The sequence below is a fragment of the Protopterus annectens genome, chromosome 2.part0 (genome assembly GCF_019279795.1).
Source record: "Protopterus annectens isolate FY-2018-M chromosome 2.part0, PAN1.0, whole genome shotgun sequence".
Taxonomy (NCBI): Eukaryota; Metazoa; Chordata; order Ceratodontiformes; family Protopteridae; genus Protopterus; species Protopterus annectens.
The window spans coordinates 863763358-863786522 of NC_056728.1; the positions used below are offsets into that span (position 1 = coordinate 863763358).

The window sequence follows — 23165 nt, forward strand, 5'->3', positions numbered from 1 at the left end:
TGGGAGGCCACTTTATCCTGGACCTCCTCAGACACAGCCCTTGCTAGGGTATCTGATAGCCCCCTTCATCAGGTCCCTCTGGAGCCTAGTGAAATGTGCCACAAAATTCAAAGACCTTAAGGCGAAGGTCAATGAAACATATACCTTCTCTCTAAACCTGTCCATCGCCTTGGACTCTTGGTTGAGGGGATGAACAGAGGAACTCTCCTCAGCTGGTTCCTTTTTGGTGGCTGCTGCCACCACCATTTCATCTACTGCTAACTTGTTTTGCCCAGTGTTGGTGGTCTTCAGCAGCAGATAGTATTTTGTCAGTTTTCCAGGGAATTGGTTCTATGGCATCAGGAGCCTTCCAAGCCCATTATGCAACCAGTTTAATGAGATCATCAGCAGGAGGGGTCACACAAGAAGTAGATGGGCAAGCACTGAAGGCTTGCAAGTACACGGACTCCTCAGAGTTAGGGTCTTTGGGCTTCCAGTTACCCCTCTGTTTGAGGATCTCTAGGATGTCTCTGAAGGAGAAGTCTTCTGGGGGTGACTGGGGGAACCCTACCCATAATCGAAGTCTGTGTCTTCTGTGACCGATTCCTCAGGGGAATCTTAAGTATTTCCTCTTACACTTTTTCTTCTGGTAAGGCTCCTCAGTGGAAATCTCTGAGGAGGACTTGGAAGAAGAGGGGCCCTTTGCAGGGCATCTTAGAGCCTAAGTGCCCATTGTCCAGGCGTGGAGGCTGGTGGCAGATCTGGGCAGGAAGGAATCTGGGAATAAAACTCCAACATAGAAAGGGCCAAATGAGAGCCTGCAGAGGCCAATGTCCTCTCCACTGCCTGGAAGGCAAGCCCCCGAAGCTGGTTCAGGCATTGCCATAGAACGACACATGGAACCAAGAAAGACAACTTCATAAATCGAGGTCACAGCCCGCTCTGAGAGGCCTACCTCCAAAGCAGGAGCTGATGAAGAGCTCACAGCTGTCAAGGTTCCCAGAGTTAAGGATGATGCCAAATAAAAGGCTGGAGCTGATCCGAAACCCTTGGACCCAACAGCGGAGCCACTGCTCCAGGAGAACACTGTTTCTGAAGGAACTGAAGTCAGATCATATCCTGGAACCTAAGGGGAAAAGGCTGTCAACACCAGAGCAGCTGGAACCAGAGGGAATGGAGAGGGAAGCTCTAAGCCATCCAAGGAGGTTAGAGGAGGAAGATTTGGTGGAGTCCTGGGAGAAAATGCCCCAACTCCACAGGGAAGGGTCTGCGAGGAGAAGGAAAGACCCCTGACCACTAGTAGCTGATCCACTAACTTTGGTGAGACTCCTGGAGGAATGGACAGATAACCAAGAAGGGGATTCTGGCCTTTCTAGGAAAGGACTGGGAAGCTGCTCCATGTAATGGTCAATAGAGGATGAATACCTTGTCCTGGGTGTAAATATTAATTCTGATTTCAGCACCAATGGGTTTGCAATGTCTGCTGCAGTGCAGCAGGAGAGGTTAGCACTGATCGAGAAACTGAAGAAGTCATTGCTGATGAGACTGGCACCAAGGACTGTGGTGCCAAAGTGGATGGTGCCGAGATGGTATGTCTGTTCCAAAAGTCTCAAAACCTTAGCCTTCAGCTCCATAGAAGTGGTGGGAATGGAAGGTTTATGCTTTTTAGTCACCAGTGCTGAAGGAGAAGTTGGCACTAAGTGGCTTGTCTTGGTACCAGAGTCCATTTTCGAGGGCGATGTATTGCCCTTGGATAAGGCTTCTTCGAAGGAAGACTTGACTAGCCTTTTTAATATTAATTTATTCCTTTATTCAACCAAGGCCGAGTTACTGAAAGCCTGGCAGACAGTACATTCCTGGTCCAGATATTTTCAGGAAGACTGCCCATCAGAGTTAGCACCTTCCATCCACAATCACCCATAGTGCCTTTTGATTTTTCAGCCATGTTGACAAACACAAATAGAAAAATAGAGGTAAACTGGCAATAACACTTACACACACACACATACACACACACAAAAAGGAGACAGAAGGAAAAATTAAATGGTAGAAAGGGTTACCAAATGATTGATAAAAGGGAAACAGATTACCAACTATGGTAATAGAGAGCTATCTAAAGACGTAGAGAAGGAAAGATAGAGGGAGATGTGCAGAGAAAGAAAACACACACACACACATATATATATATATATATATATATATATATATATATATATATATATATATACACACACACACATATACAGAAAAAGAGAATTAGCTATTAATAACCAAAAAAAATGTTTACTTAGCTGCAAGAGAAAATGGTTGATGCATATTGCAACAAGAGCAGCAAATGAGATCTGAAACAACGTGGAGAAGGGTATTGTGGGTAGGGTCTTAGATCAAGAGATTTTGGCTGGTGTGAGGTGTAATGGCCGAGCCAGTTCTGAGGATCGGAACAGATTAGCCAAAGGTCAAGGATAGCTGAAGATTGACAACATCAGATAGTATATTTTAAAAGTTAGACCTCAGCTGTCTAACAGACTGTGGCTATATAAGACTATATAAGAGGTAATCTACCAAAGGATAGTGTTAGCATTTTTGGACATACAAGAGTGTTCACACATATTAGCTATCAGCAATCAGACCTAACATTGAACAAAAAATATGCTTATTATTAAGAGTTTTGGTATACATCTTATGGCAGTTACTAAATAAGTTCTGTTATACGTATTATTTACTTTTATAAAGGTAGCAATTATCCAGTGGAAGTCTTTGGTTGCTGTGTAAACAGAAATTAGAATGACAGCAGGCAGAATGCCCTCAGTAGGATAGTTTTCTTAATCCCTGCTAGAAGATAAGGAGATTGAGTCACATGATAGCAATATGTCAGAAGCAACAGCATATTGTTCTTCCCTGCATGTACAGGGTAAGTTTGGACCTAAACTGAGTAACTCATGGGCTGGCATTTGTTACCTGCTGGCAAGCATCTTCACAATTTGGGCCCACTAACCAAAGAGACATGGGTAGAGAGAACAAATGAAGTTGATGCTCTGTCTAAAATGGGTGCACTACAAGTTGTTGCCATTCGTTTTTGAGGAGACTTGTGGAGTGAACGTTTTGTGTAGAATTGTCTGTACTACAATAAGGAATAGAAGGTTGGATCTTTCTTGTAATGGAAGCCATTTTGTTAAAGCTAAGGAGGCCAATGATATACATTGAGGTTCGTAGAATGGATGAATCAGGAAATATGATTAAAGAATGTCACAAATCTACACACACACACGTGTATATATATATATATATATATATATATATATATATATATATATATGTATATATATGTGTGTGTGTATATATATATATATATATATATATATATATATATATATATATATAATGTGTGTGTGTGTGTGTGTGTGTACCACATATAATCTAAAAACATCTAATGTCAGCTGCAATAATATTGACTGCAAAAGGTTGAAAACATAAACGACACAATTCTATGCAAGTGCCTAAAAACAGCCCTGATGCATCCAAAAGCTAACTTTCAAAAAACACACTCTCTCGCTTTCCTATATACACCTCTATCTCTGTGTGTGTGTGTGTGTGTGTGTACACACACACACACACACACACACACACACACACACACACACACACATTCCTGAGTGTGGAAAGGGGACTGAAATACAGTTGTGTAAGCGGAACTTACCAGTAGATGTTCGAATGATTACTGCTGCAGTGGTCTTAGATATATCTTGCCAAGGATATGATGGCCAGCCACCTTCCAAACCTTCAGGGTACCTTGTGCCCAAACTGTCAAGCAGCTCAAGCTGAGCTTACTAAATGTCAGGTTTGGTTGGGAAGCCCTTCAATGCTTTCTGCCATCAGACAGAGAGAAGCTGAGCCCTGAAAAGATAATACTAGGAACAAAAAACAAATGACTACACATTGACATAAAAAACACACCAAAATGCAAGGGGAATGGAGGAAGAGAGTGGGTACTGCAGCAGTGATCATTCAAACATCTGCTGTTACAGTAAGTTCAACTTAGACAACTGTACTATGTTCTTCATATTGATCACTACTGCAGTAACCTTGGCTATATTGGTAGATTACCATAGCTAACTAGATTTGGGAAGTGGAAAGAGAAGGGTCCAGGAGCCTATGAAGCATGGTCCTAGCAAACCCTGATCTAAACCTAGAGAAGGAATCAAGCTTACAGTGCTTTGTAAAAGTATGTACAGAGAACCAAGCAGCAGTTTCTAGAATACTCCTAGAATCCAACCCTTTCCAAAAAGCAACACTCCTGTAGATTGGCCTTGATCCTTCTTACCTTCACAAGAAAAGAGCAATTGGTCTTAAGATATGAAAGATTTAGCTCTGTAAAGATAGTACCTAAGTTGTCTGTGGACATCAAAGGTATCCTTTCTCCTTCATTTTAAGGTTCAGAACAAAAAATGGGAGGCAAAGAAATCTACTTGAGGAATTCCCCACAGATGGATTAAATCTTGGAAGACACCCAATCTAGTTTTCATTCATGAGGGCCTGCACTAGGCCTGCTTGGCTTGTCTGCCATGCAGTTTTGTTCTGACAGAATGTTGGATCCCTGTGGAGTCAGACTGTGCAAGGCTATATTCCAAGCTAACATGGCTAGTCTGCAAAGGAGGTATGACCCGATTCCCCCTTGCTTGTTGATGTACCACATGACTGTGGTATTGCCTCTAGTCACTTGAAGAGGTCCTGGGAACCAAAGATGAAGTTTTGTATGTGCTATTAGGATAAAAGGACTAAACTAATTTAAACCAATTTATTAAAGTTTTTTTTTATATTTTAAATTGTGGGTCGTTGGTCAATTCACATTTTGTGGCTGATTATTGGATGTGGTTAACCTATATTGGCCCTTCTGGAATTGGTTTTATGTTAATTGTTAACCTCAGGAGTTGCATTTGCTTTCCCTTTGCTAGAATCACTCTTATTCGTGTATTTGAAAGGTCCCTTTAGATAGATGAGGAAAGAATTTGAGGCTGCCCATCCAATTTCTATCTAAAGAAGTTTATTCCAGAGGTGGGAGATACATAGTGATATGACTCAATTCAACATGTCTTTTTTATCTGTTGATGAAGGTTTTGTTCCTTTAATCAGGTATTTGGAGGACCATTTGTTCTATGAATGAACAGGAAGTAAAAAAAGTGTTGGATCTTTCATGGCAAAAAAGTCTAGTCACTGATCCCCATAGAGGTGTATTTAAGAAAGTGAGTAAACAGAGAGGAGTTCCAGTTTGTCCTAATAAATAAGATGTTTGAAGCCAATGGCCGTTTTAGTTTGGAATCTCTGATGTTGCTTAAGCTGAGTGATATGTTTAGACAAATACATGTCAAAAGGAGAATTATAGTCAGTAACGAGCTCATAGGTTCATACATAATTATGCTTTATTTTGATTATTAGACCTTCAGGTATTACAGACTCCCTTATCCCAAAATTATACCTTCTGTTCACTAAGAGTTCATTCAATTTGTTCTTGAAGTCAGTGAACCAGCATTTTTAACTCCATGCAGTAATTAATTCTACAAACAAGATATAGATTGTGAGATGCAATAGTCTGTCTTAACAGTTTTATTTATATCGGTTTTGTACAAGGGAACATGGAACATGTTGTTGCTAGGGTACTACACATCTGGTTTCAGTCTAAGATCTTCTCTCAGAGTACTTTTTCAGTGTCTTATAGGTAATACATAGTTTGCCCCTTACTAGTCTATACAGTGTACAGAATGAATTCATTTTTTTTTTACCTTTGACTATAATCTAGGTTTTTAGCTGTCATTCTTTTGCATATATTCTTTGCATAGACTCCAGCATTCCAATATCAGCAGATGTCAGACAAAAACTACTGTATTCTATTATTGGCCTTAATGTTGGTTCATACAGTTTAATGTAAACTCATCTCTTGTTTTCATTGTTTAAAATATTAGAATGATTTCTCTCATCAATCATTTTTTACTTCATGTAGAAGTTTTTTAGGTGCACAACCTTTTGTCGATGCATTTTCACTGATGAATGAAAGAGAGGCTATATCCGATTGAAAAAAAGGCTGATCAAAAATGACTGGCTTTTTACTGAGATTCCCAACTGTACTGTGATCCTGGAGTTGGCATATATAATTAGTAGAGAATGTTGGGGGTAAATGAGGTCTTCCCCTGCAAAAACAAATGATTTTTTTTACATTCTTTTGATCCTTTGTGGACCAGTGTTTGTTTTGGTCACCCATTAGGTGTCAATCATTTGTAACTCAATATTGTAAATTTTCGATAGAAGTTTATGCCTCCAAGATTTTGTTAGGCATTTAAATCAACCAAGTCCTCCAGCTTAGCAATTTCTGCCCCTATTTTACATTGGCCTGCATACTTACAGAGTCAGTATTTTGTTGAAATAGTGAAATCAGAAAAAAACATTCTACAAAATATAGGTTTCAACACTGATTACTGTGGAACTCTTGCAAGTGGTTCATTACTAAGAAAATGTGATGCATTGTAGTATTACAGTCTGCTTTCTAGATGTCAACCAAGATCCTGCTTATCTGACAAGGTAGGTGCTTATCTCTGGTTTCTATAATTTTTGGATAATATGGTCATGACATGAAGTATTAATGGCCTTTATTACATCTAAACATAATCATTGTTTACGATGATTTTTCAGTTTAGATAGTTTTTCATACAACCTAGACTGACAGGTTAAAGGTGAACAACCAGAGATGAAAACATATTTTGCTCCATCCAGGTCTGGGGTATATTTTCTTCATTTGTCAGATGTTTAAATTCTCAAAACACTTGCCTATAACCAATGTTAAACAGACTGTTTGTACTGATTGGTCTGTAATTAAATACATCCTGCTTATTTCCACCCTTGTAAATAGGGACAACTAATGACTTTGTCCAATCATCAGGTGTCGTACCACTTCTCAGAATTCTGTTAAAAAGTATTATTCAATAGATTCACTATATAGAGCAAGTCTGATGAAGTATGAGTAAATGGCAGTTAAGACTTCTTTGGATCTAGAGTAGATGCCTTTGGGAATTAGATCAGCAAGATAGAAGGCTTTCTGTTCTACTGTGGAGACACACCAGTCAAATGATAAGATATTATCAACAATATTATCAACAAGAGTACCTCCACCTCTTACGACAGTGTCTGATTGAAGTGGTGTGTCATGTTATTATATGGGAAAATGCTTCATTTACCAAAATTAACTATACTACATTTTTCACATTTAATTTGAGATCACTGCCCTTACACCAGTTGTTGACATAGTCTAAACTGTGTTGGATCAATTCTTATTCAATCTTGCACCGACTCACAAGCCCTAGTTTACAGACATCTATAAACTTAGATAACCATAGACCAGGGATGTTGGCCTGAAGGTCAGAAAAAATGTCAAACAGGAGAAATGATTACTGTGTACTATTTTGACACCACTGCCATGCCATGAAAATAATTATTTCAATAGTATGCTTTCTCAGTCGTTTGTGATTTTCTTAGTATATTTCCTATACCCGTCTACATCTGTTTCTTCTTCTTCCTTTCTGTTATATATCTTAAAAAAGCCTGTATGGCAAAGTCCCTTTTAACCTGCATTTTACTGCTCTCACCACCTTTGTTTTTAATAGGATCATAGGAAGTTACTAGGCTATTGGCCCTGAGCCCCTTACAAGCCTAGCCAAGAATTTAGCCCATGTTCCAACAAGTCAGCATCCTATGCCATTGTCCAGCAGGGACACAGTTGGAATCCTAGGGGTGTATTTTTTGTTCCCTATCCAGTTATCCAGGTTGTGCTTAAAAAGGCTTAATGAGGCAATCTGCTTTACGTAGAGAGGGAGTCTATTCCACAAAAGAGGGAGTCTCTGGAACACAAATCTGTCCCACCAACAAGTCCTATTGATGTTACAGACCAGGTTGAGGTTTCGCGTGTGGGTTGCTCGAGTGGAGCTTGACTTGTAGATATGCAGCAGTCCCATCAGAGCAGGGTCTGAGATTGCTTTGTATGAGACAGAGGTCACCTCTGAGGCGTCCGTAGGAGACTGAGTAGAGGGACAGGGCTTTTAGCCTACCTGTATAGGGTAGATGTTTGAGGCCCTGGATTCTCTGGGTGAGGAATCTCTGTTGTCTTTCTAGCTGCTGCATGTGCTTTGCGAGGTACATGTCGAAAGGGGCATTGTATTCAATAATCGGTCTTATAAGGGAGGAATACAGGGATGTTATGACCACCTTGTCCCTGGATGAGATACCCTTACTAATGAGGTGAGCTATGTAGAAAACTTTAACAGAGTTGTAGCAAGACCTATATGCTATAATGCATTCCAGTGGAAGATCTAATTATCAGTCAGATCCTTTATTTTAAAACCAGTTTTCTAATGACAACTATTACCACTTGAAACACAATGTGCACAACAAGCTGGTTTATTAGCTTAGTCCTTTTAGTTCATTGTATAACATATGTCTTGACTTGTATACATTAAAGTCTCTGTAATATCATGAACAAAAAGGACTAAGTTAATGGTATGACATATGTACGCTGATAGCTGCATGTTATCTGAGTCCTCAGTGTAAGTCTAATAAACATGTTCCTCAGCACCTGAATGTTATCTGATCTCTACATGCATGGGTGTCTTATGGTTTGCTCTCAATAGACAGAATATATTGTTTCATATTTGTCTGACAGAATTCCCCCTAATTAGCAACAGTGCCCCCCCCCCCCCCGTTGCATATCAGATGCTTGATATACTGAGAAATGTATTTGCCCTCAGACAGACTGACCAAAAATATAGTCAGGTTGTGCTTTCATTATGACTATTAAGTTTGATGTGCAGTTTTTGAAATGATTACTTGTCCGAAACTAATGAAGGTGAAACTGGTAATTCAGGCTTTGAAACTAAACAGAGTGAACACAAGCAATTATTAAACAGTGTGAGATTAGATAATTAAGATTATGAAACTTCATATGATGATGCAAGTAAATCAATTTCTGCAACTAAGAATGATGAAATTTAAGTAATTGCATAGTATTTTATTAGTAAATTGTGTTACCCACAAAGAATTCAAGAAAAAAAAACTGAAAACTTTAAATACAATTAAGAAAAGCTGCACTGGGTTAAAATAGGAAGCATATATATATATATATATATATATATATATATATATATATATATATATATATATATATATATATATATGTGTATATGTATATATTTCTGTCCTTGCATCACATAAAGGCTTTCCTGCTCTCAACCAAATCTTGCTACCCTCCTCTCTTCACTACTTATCTCTAATATACAGTGCTCAAATACTCCCACACAGGGCCTACCATCTTGAAAATTATTTTTATCTTGTCAGTTGTCTCCTTCATGCCATCAGTTATTGATTGCATCAGTCCATGTGTGTTTAGTTCTACCAATACGGACATCCAGGATCTACTATGTATAAGCTAAACTTCCTTAGAACAATCTATTGTATGTTATATCTCTTTGATTGTATACATTGTATAAACTATTATATGAGAAATCTCTTTGATTGTACATATACAACTCCACAGAATCTTTCTGTTGTAAATTGTGTTCTTGTGGAGCTTTTCTCCCCGGGCCTCCGCTGTAAATGGACCTCGTTCCAGTCGGACTTTCCTGGTAAACAAATGTAAAATAAAAATAAAAATAGCAGGTGCTAGGCTTTACTTTTTATTGTAGTACATGGCATGCAGTGATTTAGCTCTGATATTTGGAAAAAGACAAACTATTTAAGTGTCAAAGTGGTACGCAACCCAACCTTAACAATTGTTAAGCACCTTGTGCTTGTATTATCATGGTTGCATCCAATGCTAGGCAGTAAAATCTGCCAGTACTATCCACCAAATGACAGTGGCAGAACAAAAGATTGGTTTCTGCATGCTGCGCATACCAGTAACGTCTCCAACTTCCTCAAGCAAATTTACATACTAAGAATAACAGAATGTGTTAGCATCCACTTTCTGAAAGGTACAAACATGAAACTCAAATGTATGCCATTAGTGGCTTCACTACTTAGTGGTTTGTCTGAAAGCCACATATTTTATGAGGAACAAATCAAAAATATGAAGCAATAATCTAGATGTCCTGTGAAAATCTAGACAGTTGAGCAATATGGGGCCAGATTCAATAAGGCCTACACTAACTGTACACTAAGTGTACACTGTTCTGAGTGAACAGACAGAGACATAACTCACAGCTTCTTCCTCCTAATTTTAGTTTTCCTACTGAAATTCTTGCAGCTTTAAATATTGACAGGGATTCATAAAGGTTACCACAAAGTGTAGACTACATGTACATTTAGTATAATCTTTCTGAGTGACTAGAAGCCACAAAAAATGTGAAAAGAATGTTATTGAATACATATTGTATGCACTTAGTGTAGGCTTTACTGAATCTGGCCCATGGAGATAAGTCTAAATGTAACAGACTGCATTACACTACTCTGACAATGATCGCTAAGTATATTACAGCTTTGAATGCCGGGAAAACACTTAGCAATTTTTCCCTGTATCTTAGTAGCACATGGAGCAGATAAAGGTCCATGCACTACAAATAATTATGAACATGTCACTGTTAAATTATATTATCTTGACATGGATGTCAAGATTCACCTCTTGAACTTTGCTCTTGAGGTGAATTTCTTGGCATCCATGTCTCAAACACAATAAACAGGTTATGACCAGCAACCTATCATAATCCTCTATACTGTATTTTACTTGTCAACACCTACAGCACTGATTCTGCTATTTATTATGTGAGTGTGAAAAAACAACAAAATGTGAAGTCACATGAAGGGAAGTGTATTCCTAATTATGCAATAATGACTCATGCTATTCAGAAATGACCATGTTGATTGGACAGCCCCACCAGTGTGACCATTGTAAACTGAGCATATACCAATACAAATTCCAGCTGCTGAAGCACCACTGAGAGGCCAGACTTTTCTACTGGCATATACTACAGAGGACACACCACAATATGAGAAAAATCAGGTATGTTCTGCCAAACTAAAACATATTTGATTTTCCTCATATTTTTATGTTGTCTCTGTGTGTATTTTTAACACTTACAAAAAACCTGAACAAACAGCAATTGAGATTCATTTTTTCCATCTCTTCTCCTGCACTGATGTACTGTGCAAACATGGGAATGTAAGTCCCATATGCATATGCAGTGCAACAGGATAGTGAAGACAACACAGAATAAGAAAAAAGTGCCCTTATACAAATGCATTATTTAAGAAATGTAAGCAATGTCTTTCTTAAATAATGCATTTGAATAATAGCAGCAATTCATGACTGTAGATATGTTAGGATTTACCATGTTTGGCTTTGTTTAATCAAGAGGGTGAACCACTGCAACAATGGAGAAATCCTGATATACTCACACACAGTCATTGATATTAAATATAAATGTTATTATTAAATATTTTTACATATACTTTTTGGTGGTTTGCTTACTTGTATTAATTTGCTTTATTTGCATAGTTCTTTTACTAGCATACTAGTTCATTTTCCTCAGTATATCAGATAATTATCAAATGTACTATTATGCAACTTCACAAGTAAAAATGTATACAAGTCAATTTTTTATTTGCTACTATAAATTAAAATAAGAAGAATATAGCAAATTAAGCAATGCTGAAAATATTGCCATACACTTGCTGTTACATTTTATCTTATATTTACTGTAAATTAATGCATTTCATTGCACGTAGCTCTCTCAAGAACTAGATTGTGGCCGAAAACAGTCATCCTGACTAACCCACCTACTTGGTTAAAAAATGATAAAGTAAACAAAAAATGGCAGTTTTTTTTTTTGAGAAAAGGCTGTGAATCACAGTTAAATAAAAAAAAAATCTGTCAGTGCAATTATTGTTACTACAGTAAATGCATGTTAATTGAAGCGCTCTTACTCCATCGAATATCTGTGGCTGTAGCATCAATATATGAAGTGTCCTTAACATGGAGCCAATACCCCTGATTACTATTTTTTTTTATTCAGGGTTAAGGTAAAAAAATACTTACTTCTGAGACCACTACCCTCTACGCAAGAGTCTAAGCCTTACTGTGGTAACCACAATGTCTGAGTCAGAAACTTTAATGAGGAGCTACAGTTACAATTTCCACTTTAAACTTCTTCTTTCATGCAGAACATCTCAATCAATAAGAACTTCTAAAATGCAAAATTCTATACTTCAAGAAGAGTGAATAAGGAAAGCTAATCTACATGAACAGTATGGAGAAGATACGTGGAAAAACAAAGTCCATGATTGATGAAATAAGTATTCTCAGGAAATTACAAGTAATACACAAGGAAGGAAGACATGGAGAAAATTTGATAAAATAAGAAGACAATGAAAGCAAGCAGACAGACAGTGATATAGAACACCAAATAGTAAAGAGGATATGTCGCACCACAGAGAAATTATTCTATTACATTATTAAGTAAATGGAGATAAACTGGAGTAAGCAGAGTTAAGAAATTCAAGTAAGGTATATAAAATGTTGAGTCCCTTAGTTATTTCCATAATGCTGTTAAGGAGAAAAAATGTACTTTCCCAATGCTGTAATGAAGTAGCCACTATGCTATTCCTAAAACAAATGTACAGCTACTCACAAGCAGAATGATCCATAAATATCGGACAGCAAATTAGAAACAAAAAATTGTGGGACAAGGCAAACTTGCAGTGAAATGTATGCAGGCACAGTTACTTGATGGACTCTGTAGTGCAACTGTTTAGTAACCATAACAAATACAGATACTTGAGGGAACCAGGTATAATTTGCCAGATGGGGAGGGGACAGCATCATGTCATTAGAGACATTAAGATAAATTGGAAACTGTTCAGTTTAACATAACTATTACAATGACTGGCAGACACAAATCAGCGATCTATACATAAGTAGGTTCCAGAAAAGTAAATCTTACATATTCCTAATAAGGAATTTATTACAGACTAACCTTACAGCCTTGTTGGACTAACAGCTGAGGTAAAAAAAAAGCTGAACCATCCAATGATAAGGCACTATGTTGATAAAGATAACAGATCTGGGCATTTTGTACAGCACAGATAACCTCAAAGACAGCCTTCAGCAGGGCAGAGGATTGCATACACTTTTTGACTCACATCTGCTTTGAAATTAGCCACTCCATTATGTTCAACAGTAGCAAATTAGGTGCTCATGACAGGGTCTGTTATTAATCCACCCCCCCCCCCCGTAACACTAATCTTTGTATAAGGTTGAACAGTAATGCACTATCAAAGAAATACAGAGTAATATAGGAGGCTTAGCAGGAAGAATGTAGTCCATTTACGCAGCAAGACCATAAGGAAAAAGTATGAGAAGGCTGGTTGGTGATGGAATTATAGCTAAGAAGCAGTACTTACAGTAATACTGATGACTTCCTACAATAATGTAGTCAATGCAACAAGTCACGAAACAAAAGTAAAAGGAATGCTGATGACTGGCCTAATGAGGGAAGAGTAGAGGGAGACAATAACCTCTTTCTTCCTGGATGCAAAACCCTTAGTAATGAGATGTGCCACATAGAAAGACTTTCTGACCACAGTAACAATGTTGACAGCAACATCTCTTTTGACCACCACCTGTGTTCCCAGATCTCTTATAACGCCTTCTGTGTTCAATGGACTACCATCAATGTGACAATTCATGGGAACTGAGTTTTTCCCAAAGGGGATGATGACACATTTTTTGGCATTGAGCTCTTTTGTGGAGAGGGATGACTGTAGCAGTGTGCCATTCAGTACGGACAAAGCCTGAGGTGAGCCTGTGATTGAACAGGGCGCACAGGTGTGGTGCCAGTTCACTCTGTAGTTCATGTAGAACACAGCCAGGGATATTGTCAGGTTCCCATAGAAGCTGTATTCTTGGCCTTGGATAGTTCTGTTTTAACCTGTGCAGCAGTAATACTGGCAATCTACTGGCACTGTGATTGGTCTTTTGGGGGGTAAAGTGGGCACTGAATCTGTCAGCCAGTATACTGGCAATATCTGCTGGCTTGGTATAGGAGGTACTATTGTGCTGTAGCTCAGAGCAAATCTGAGTATTGTTGTGGAGATTCTTTACATAACTATAGAAGGCCTTGTGGTTGTCTTTACTATCTGCTGCAATTCTGTTTTCATAGCTAACTTTAGAGGATTTGATGAGGGATCTCAACTTTTTGTTGAGGCTGATAAGGGAGTTTCTCCAGTCTTGGGATGTCACCTTATTCAACATCAGTTTCTTCCTTCTGTTGTAGAGTTTGTTTATGGCAGGGGACCACCAAATTGGCTTCCTTTTTTTGGAGGAGTGCATCTTGGTTCTATTGGGTATGGTGAGATCCATGCATTTGTCTACTTATATATTTATTGTATTTATCAATCAGAATAATCCATCTGGGTAGAGGTCTGGGGAGAAAAGCACAGTGAATACAAAATCAAAATGGTACATAGTAAGGAGTAAACAGTGCAATTCAGTTCAATTAGCATACACAGCTACTGACTGTATACAAACAAAAAGTAGAATAGGCAATACTGGAAAGAAGAACAATATATATTCAAAGTTTGTCATGGACAGAAGAAAATATGTGAACCCCCCTTGCCCACCTAATTCATGGGTGCTAACCCCAACTCTACCCCTGCACCTAACCATACACACTACGCTACTAAAAACCCTTTACTTAACAGTACCACTACCAAGATGACACTTGATTTTGGTTTTGTAGCTCGGGTTTATGATACAGGGCAGTTTTACTTGGACAGAATTATCTACTCTTTTATGATTCTGTAGGTTCATAGATAAGTACTAGGCTAGCTGCGTTTGTGGGCCATTTTAAGCCTAGCTAATTTCTTTTTTTTATGCTCAAACTATCCTATCCTATTTGGTTACAGATTGTCCTTACCCATCCCATAGTTGATAATTATACATTACCCCAAGGACAATAACTGAGATAATACCATAGATAATCTGAGGAGGCCCATGCATGGGAAAAAACATTTAGAAGCTGCCTCTAGCCCTAGTATTTACTAATACTACTAGCATTTGACAATATTTATATATATTATATATATATATATATATATATATATATATATATATATATATATATATAAAAAATAACATACATATAGTAATATAATACTAGAAGTATTAGTAATACTAGTAGATACTAGTAAACATTCAGTGTTTGGTGCATTCCATCTCTTTTTATCATACAGTGTTTTGAGTGTTTGATATTTCATGATGTATTTTTTAATGTGTGGCACAGTACCATGCATAGATGCAGTGAATGCATGCAGTAAGATACAGAGTGTAAATGTAGATGTAAACCTATTTAGTGAAAAAAGCTCCACTGTTGTTACAAAACATATTTTGTTTGCAAAACAGATACAGCAGAAGTACAGCTATGAAATAAAATCATAGTAGTGATATCATAATTTTCTGCAACACATGGTATGTAAATGAGCAAGAAAATGTCACTCTCAGGCTAAAATATAACTGATATAATTGTTTATCAAAAAAATAAAAAGAATTATGAGACAGTGGTTAGTCATAACATCTGCATAGCAACATTGAGATTTTCTGTGTAGTTATTTACTTATTGATTCGTTTTGTTTTCTTAACAGAATAAGTGAACTAGTCCAGGGATCCTTTTCATTCCTGAACCAGGCCAAATAGGTAAATACAATGAAGAATAGAAATTAGAACACAGATATTGTTACAGATATAAGAGTACCATAAACAGCAAAATATAAACATCATTGACAGGCATCAGAATGTGAAATTACAAGTATAAAGAAGATAAACAGCATAATTAATATAAGCATCACTAATGCAAAGTAAAAATGTAAAATATAGCAGTTTTACATATACTTGTATACAATATATTAATATTATCAGTAAAAGAGTGACTCTATAAGGGTACCAAATGTTACAAAGTTTATGTTGGAAAGAGGTATAGAAATGGGAATTCTAGTATCTTAAAGTACTGTACATTGCCTGTGGTCATGCACATATTCAAATAGTTAGATGTACTGAAAAATTTGTTAGATTATTTAGATACTGAACTTTATCAATATGCTTAAAGACCTTTTGTAAATTAATACCAATAACCATGTCATATTTTTGCAATTCCCATCTCAAGGATGCCAGAGCTGAGCTGGAGACAGTGCAATCATTTACTTATCTTTGCTCAACAAATTGCATGAAAGTAAAAATGATAACATATTGGCAGCCCCATCTAATGACAGACATAAATAAGTGCCAGGGACTAAAATATGGGTTCCACTAATAAACATTGAGTAACTAAATGCCAACAACACACAACTGAAAACAAATGCCAGAATACACACAAGAGCAAAACCTGAAAACAGTAGGTGTATATGTTTTTTTTTACATAGAACTTCAAATGCCATGAGGAGAAAACAAGATCATCACCAAATTCCTGATGGAATCAGCAGTATGAAATACTGGAAACACATGGCTTAGCGGCAAGAACAAAAATTAATTGGCCTAAGTGGAGAATATCAGGAGATAAAGTCAAAAGGAACATCATATTATTTGATAGAAAATGTGATAAACTGTAAACCTGTTTGCCGAACAGAGTGACTTGTACAGCTGAGATAAACTGAATGAAATAATGGATGATCAGGATAGTAGCTTTGGAATAAGTCTGAGGATCATTTGAAAGAATTAGTTATCAGGAGCAGTAATACTTAAAATGGTTAAAGAAGCTATTTGCAAATGAAGTTTGAGCATTGGTTTTATTTTCCTCCTTTCATTTTTGTTTCTCTCTATATTAGTACACAATTGAAACAATGTTTATTTAAAATGTTTCTAAAACTAAACTAAACTTCTACTATTGTTACCAAAACAATTTTCTCCAGATACTTCTAACTTTGCTATTATTTCTCTGAACAATACTTCAGTCAATGTGGTTTCATACACAAAACTGTTAGGTGTAACTATTGACAACAATCCTAAGTTTGACCTGCATATCAGCAACAACATAAAAAAAAAAAATCAAACATTGTGTGTGATGGATAGGGCTAAGAAATTCATCTCCAACTCCGCAAGAGTAACCCTTGCCACCACCTATCTCTTACCCTCCCTTCTAAATGCTTCACCTTTTCTAACCAATATTCACTCTTCTCTCAAAGCAAAACGCAGCCAATGTTACGATAAAATAGTTAAATTTGCCACAGGCCAAGCCCACTACTCTCAGCATTGTTCTGCTCTTAAGTCCTTAAATTGACTCGAACTACCCCACCTTCTCACCTTTAATCAACTAACACAAACACACAAAATACTGTACAACTCCTCATTTTCACAAACTACATTATCACTATATTCCATCTTGTGACTTACACTCTTCTCACAAGTATCTAATATCTATTTATAAATCTCAAACATTTAAGGGTGTTAGTCTGCACTCTCACTGTGTTGCCAAGTCATGAAATAGCATTCAAGAATCAATCAGACTTATATATCCCACAACTATTCCTTCAAATCTAGGCTGGAAGAACATCTAACCAATAATTGGATCTGTCCATGCTCCACACCGTATTAGTACTCTTTTCCATTCCCTCCTCTCCAGTCTTAATATACTTTTTCTTGATCTATCCTACTTCCCTTCCTGCATTATCTACTTCCTAGCTTAACCTTTCTATAATTCCTTAACCTTCTAATGTCCCTTCTCTCTACTCTTACACTAACCTTGAAATTGTGACTGACATTTACTACCCAAGTCTCTTGCAAGAAAGTGTACATAGTTTTTACGACTTATTTTCTGTAATATATTTTTCATATTTTATTATGTAACAAATATTAGGAACTCTCTATCTTCTAGATAATGTATGTTCAGCTTTATTGTTGCTTTATATTTGCTTATTTTCTTCTTTTATTGTATCCACAAACTATACGCCTGTGTGATTGTCTTAGTCTCTGTAACCGATGTTGATTTGTAATTCTGTTTAAATTGTACCATTGAGCTTTTCTCCCTGGGCCTCCACTGAAAATGGACTAGTACTCAGTCTGACTTTCCCAGTAAACAAATGCCAAATAAATAAATAATTTCATGAGGCTACCAGCTGCTATCAGATGCTCTAATAAGGAATAATGAGCAAGTTTTATTAAATAATGACTAGTAAGCATTTTTATTAACTTGGAAGCACATAACGTTTTGTGAGAAAAACTCTGGAACTATTAATTGCCCCAGAAAAAAAAGTTTAGTACTATTTTTCAAAATATAATTTAATAATTGTATAAATTATTACAAGGCAATGCATTAGCTACTATATCCTTAATTGTTACTATTATTTACATTAAATGTACACTGTTGTTACATACTGCACACAAGCTCGTAACCCAGCACCTGTACCAAAACCAAATTCAAAATGTAGATAACATGTATTTCAAAGTTAAAAAAATTACATACTAAAGCTGTTTTGGATATAGTCAGACGCAGTAAAGTGATCCTCAGGACTAAGCTGTGCTTATAACTGTGTAAGCAATATTACTACGGTACTTCCAAATAACTTCACTTTTACAATTATATCCAGCATGTTATTGACTAAAATAGTAATAATGCTAAGTATAAAAAGTATAACTACATTATTATTTATTATAGTTGTAACTACTATAGTGGGAGACCAATACACACGTAAAGAGAGAAAGATTACAGTAAGCATAAAGTGCTGTGCGACCAGGTGTCCACTCTGTTAGGATCTGCATTTTATCGTTTTCATTGACTATTCACTTCAGCATATTCATGTTATTCTTAATTCTTCTGTACGCGCTTAAAAGTGTAGCTCTTGTTTTTCAAAATCTGCTGGCTTTTGGTGCTTCCAAGAGTATAATGATGTTAATTATTAAATAATGTGGCAAGCTGAAGCACATGATCGTAGCTTTAATCGCCTATCGGCGATGCTGATGTGGTTTACCTATGTTGTTTACTCTATCTTTTTTGCCAGTGACTTCCCTATTGTTCCTTGTATAAAAGTTGTAAATTATATTTTATAAATATGTTGTACTGGTGATTTAATTATACTATAAATCTAACTAGCAAGGACAATGATTTAGGGCTCTCAAAAAACTGAAATTCTTCTGGTCTTTACCGTTATTCCACTATACCTCTAAAAGTGAGAGAGAGTATGTGCGTATTTGTAAGTGTGTAACACTAAAGCATAGTCTGTGTACCTACCAAATACTCACTAAAGTAAACTGACAGTATTACAAGTAGTAAACTCGAGATAAAAGGGTTGTGGTGAATGGGTGCTCCAACTTAACATGCCAAATTCCATAAAAATCACGTGTTTTTCCAATACTCAAGACAGCCCAAATTTGGCATTTATCTGTATTTTCGAGATAAACATAGAAATCAAGGTCTCTAATAATAAAGCACGTTAGGGTGCAATTGTTAAAAAGGGTTACATAGGGAAAAGAGATTTACCTCCATATATATGCCACATGGTACTAGTGAATAACAAGCATCTCAGATTCTGTAAACCTGTATGGTCCAGCATATAATACTCCAGCACCGCCTTTGGTTAAAGGTTTCATTACTGATATAGCTGTTCACCAAATTTAACAGGTATGTAAAAGCAAACTTAGACCTCTTCGGCACAATTTCGACATTACGGTTAAAACCACAACTGTTTGCTAAGTATGGAGAGCATCAGCTGAACATCTCATCAAGTTGCCAAACAGCAAAAGACACACACATTTAAAGACAGTCCTACACATAAAACACTAGCAAACTGTATTTAATTCACAAATTACATTGATCAAAATCTAACCTGTTATAAATTCAGAAACCGTACTTATGAAGTTATATGATCGATGTATGATGACGACTGACTAGCGCGTTTAGCCGCGCACTCTTTTTAAAGTATTGAAAGGGAATTCTTTTGATAGTAGAGATTTTCCTCATTACTCACAACTGTCGCCTACCAGAAAAAAGTGAATATTTGAGAGTGGACTAATAATTTCAGCAGCTGTTGGTGTCACGATTCTTCTCAATGGGAATTAATCATGAAGTTTTCAGTAGTATTGTTCCCACCTAGTACCCAAAGTGGGATATTTGCTCACAAAGGACATGTTCCAGAATAGTCCGCACACCATAGCTCCCAACCTCTTATCATACACAAAAAAAAAATCTAGACAGAGAAAAATAGGGGGGGGGGGCAAAGACCCCAAAATTGGGACAACTTTTAAATGTCGCTCTTATAATTGATAGTCTTGTGTTCTATGTATTTTCTGAAGGATATGAAGTCTGAAACTCAAGTGCCTGTCAAGACTTTGTGAAGTCAGTCCTCACTATTTTGCCACAAAAAATCACACATTTTAAGAGGCTCAGACCCAAAATATGAGGCAAAAATCTGGACATTCTGCGAAAATCTGGACAGTTAAGAGATATGCCGTACACTAAGCAAATGGAAATGATTCATTCATTGTAGTTTTGTTGCTAAAATGAAGAGTGAGTTGCAGCATTACAATTGTTTGTACTATCTTACCACATGGAGGTGTTTTAAATACAGTGTATGAGTTTTCTGCAGTAGTGAGAGGGAGATTTAACATCACTCACAAAGTAAATACATCAAGACAGTTTTTGTTTCCTTTTACTGCACTGCTTGGAGTTTGCCCTCAAAGTGGCTGTCCCACAAACAGGGAGACGAGGACAACCCTCGCACAGTACAACGAACAAAAAATAAATAATACATACAGTGAGCATATTTAAAGGCAGAAAGATTACACGTGTTAAAACCTTATAAATTACGTACATACATACAGTCTGCATCCAGTCATAATACCGACCAGTCACACCAAAAGTCCACGTAAAAGTTTTGTGGAGAAAAGGGTGCGTGTATGTGACGTGTAGTATAAGTATAATAATATGTCACCTTACATGATTACCAATGAACTCCTAATGGGTAAAGGAAATGTTTTTTTTTTTTTTTTGCAGAACCTACCGTTCTTCCACGCTGCCGGGCTCTCCTCCAAGTCGACCGGTGACAGCCGTCTCCACCGGGAACCTCCACAAGTGAAGATAACAGCACGGATAAACTCTCTGCCGCACAGTTTGACACCATACTCCCCGCCGGGGCCGCTCTGACCGATCGGGATCTCATTTAGTAGCATCCCGAGACAAATCAAGTGACATACTGTGTATCTGAGCATCATTCTGGGGATCACTCAATCGTTACGGCTGTATTCTCTCTCTGTTTCGATGTTTTCCTCTTAATTCTGACCCACTGCGCGTATAGCGGGTGCGCTTCAAAAAAGTAACCTTGGACTAATACGGGAAATGAGAACTTAATATGAAATATGTTCTAAAACGATATTTAACGGTTTAGATTGATACAGGCTACGCGAAACTGTTGTTAACGATGATCGTTTTAAAGTTGAACCAACAGACTCCAGTCAGGGTAAAACTACACGACATAAGGCGCGTGAGGGGGAAAGGACTGAGATGGAGAGAGTCTGGTAAGTACAGACAGAGTTTGTTTCTTTTTTAACTGAATTATGTTTAGGGCAGTATGCCACCAGTCTCCTGCCTGATAGAGCCGCTGACCTTCTGGCACCTTGAGCTAGATACAGGTGTAGTCTACCCTTGCTAAGTTTGTCCCCCTACAGCTGTTGCCCCTCTTATAAATCTACAGATCGCTTTCCGTATTTTATGCCCCTGGATTCCTTATTGCTCCACCTCTTTTTATAGCTGTTCTTTACCTTTACTCATCCCATGACTCACACAAGCATCTTTATGTGTGCGTTTTTCCTATTGGCTCTGCTTAGTGTATTCCCTCGCTCATTTCCTTTTGCAGTTGTTATTAAGATTTCTGAGAAAGTTCAGAACATAGAACAAAATACTTCACATTCACACGTTTACAATCAGCTGTGGTCGTACGTTTTCTTACAACTGCAAGGCACTAGCCCAAACTTTATCTCTGTAAATTAATTGTACATTCCTTTACTAGTCCACGCTGTTACCCGTTCTGTTGTTTTGGGCTTCTTGTAGTATATAGGGTACCCAGGGTTCCTTGAGTTATCTTACTTCTATAAAGAGTGAGCTGCTGTCCATTTCGCTTTATACAAGGTTACAGCCAGAAATTACATTTTTAATCAAAATTCATATTGTTGATCCCCCCAAACACACTAAACTGTATGTATTCTTCCAAACGGTACCCTACCATTAACGTGCATTTTACGTATCCGTCTTACAACTATACAAAGCAAAAATATGTTTTCCAAATGTATTCCTGTCTACAAAATATGTTAGTTATTGATCTGTGCTGGCTTCACATTAATTTACGACAGGGGTCACATTATACTGACAAAAAAGAGGGTATAGAGAGAGCCAAAGTGTGACTAGACAGGGCTTTGGACATTGCAAGAATATAGTGCGGACACGCTGAATCGCAATTCATACCTCTCAACTTCCTAGCACAAGAAATCTGAACAAAGCCAAAAATAACGGGTGGGAAAAAGCCCAAAATAGGGAAAGATTTTAAATACTGCTCTTTTAAACTTTGAAATCTGTTAGAGTAACACGATTTGTATTAGAATGCATTTTCTGAAGGAAACGAAGTTGGAAAGTCAAATGTACATCATTATTTAGCAAACTTAATTGTCGGTGGTTGCCAGAAAAACATCGATTTTATCAGATACAGACCAAACATATGGGGCAAAAATCTGGACATTCTGTGAAAATCTGGACAGTTGAGAGTTATGATTCCCATCTGTTATATCAGTTTATTACTAAATATAAGACATTAGCCGAAAGAGCTCTGGATGTTCAGTAATTCATTCATTGATCATAAAGGATGAGAAGAGTAAGTGGCCAAGGCAGCAGCCTAGGATTGAAACAGAAGGAAATGCACATGTATGATGATTCGGAAAGGGAAAGTCAAAATAAAGCTTCTTGCCAAGAATTTTGGGAGGGCTGGCTGAGAAGTTTGCAAAGCTTGATATTGCTGCATTATATGTGTGGTGAAATACCGTCACTCTTTGATACCTCTGAAGCTGGTAACAAAATTTGTTTCAGAAAAGAACTAGTAAGGAGAATGCGAGTGAAAGTCATATGAGCAAGTGTTATTCAGAGACAATGGTGGAAGACAGCAAACAGTATGCAATCATTGTGCAGCTG

The 23165-nt window shown here is 37.2% G+C and overlaps 1 protein-coding gene across 1 annotated transcript in view; it reads right to left on the reverse strand.

Annotated features, from left to right (window-relative positions):
• LOC122793265 (relaxin-3-like) overlaps positions 1 to 21692 on the reverse strand; it is a 32656-nt gene extending 10964 nt beyond the window's left edge. Inside the window, exon 1 of the mRNA XM_044061127.1 lies at positions 20992 to 21692. Within this exon, the coding sequence (XP_043917062.1) occupies positions 20992 to 21202 (211 nt within the window). The 5' untranslated portion in view covers positions 21203 to 21692. The remainder of the gene's footprint in view (positions 1 to 20991) is intronic.
• Positions 21693 to 23165: the final 1473 nt, after the last annotated feature.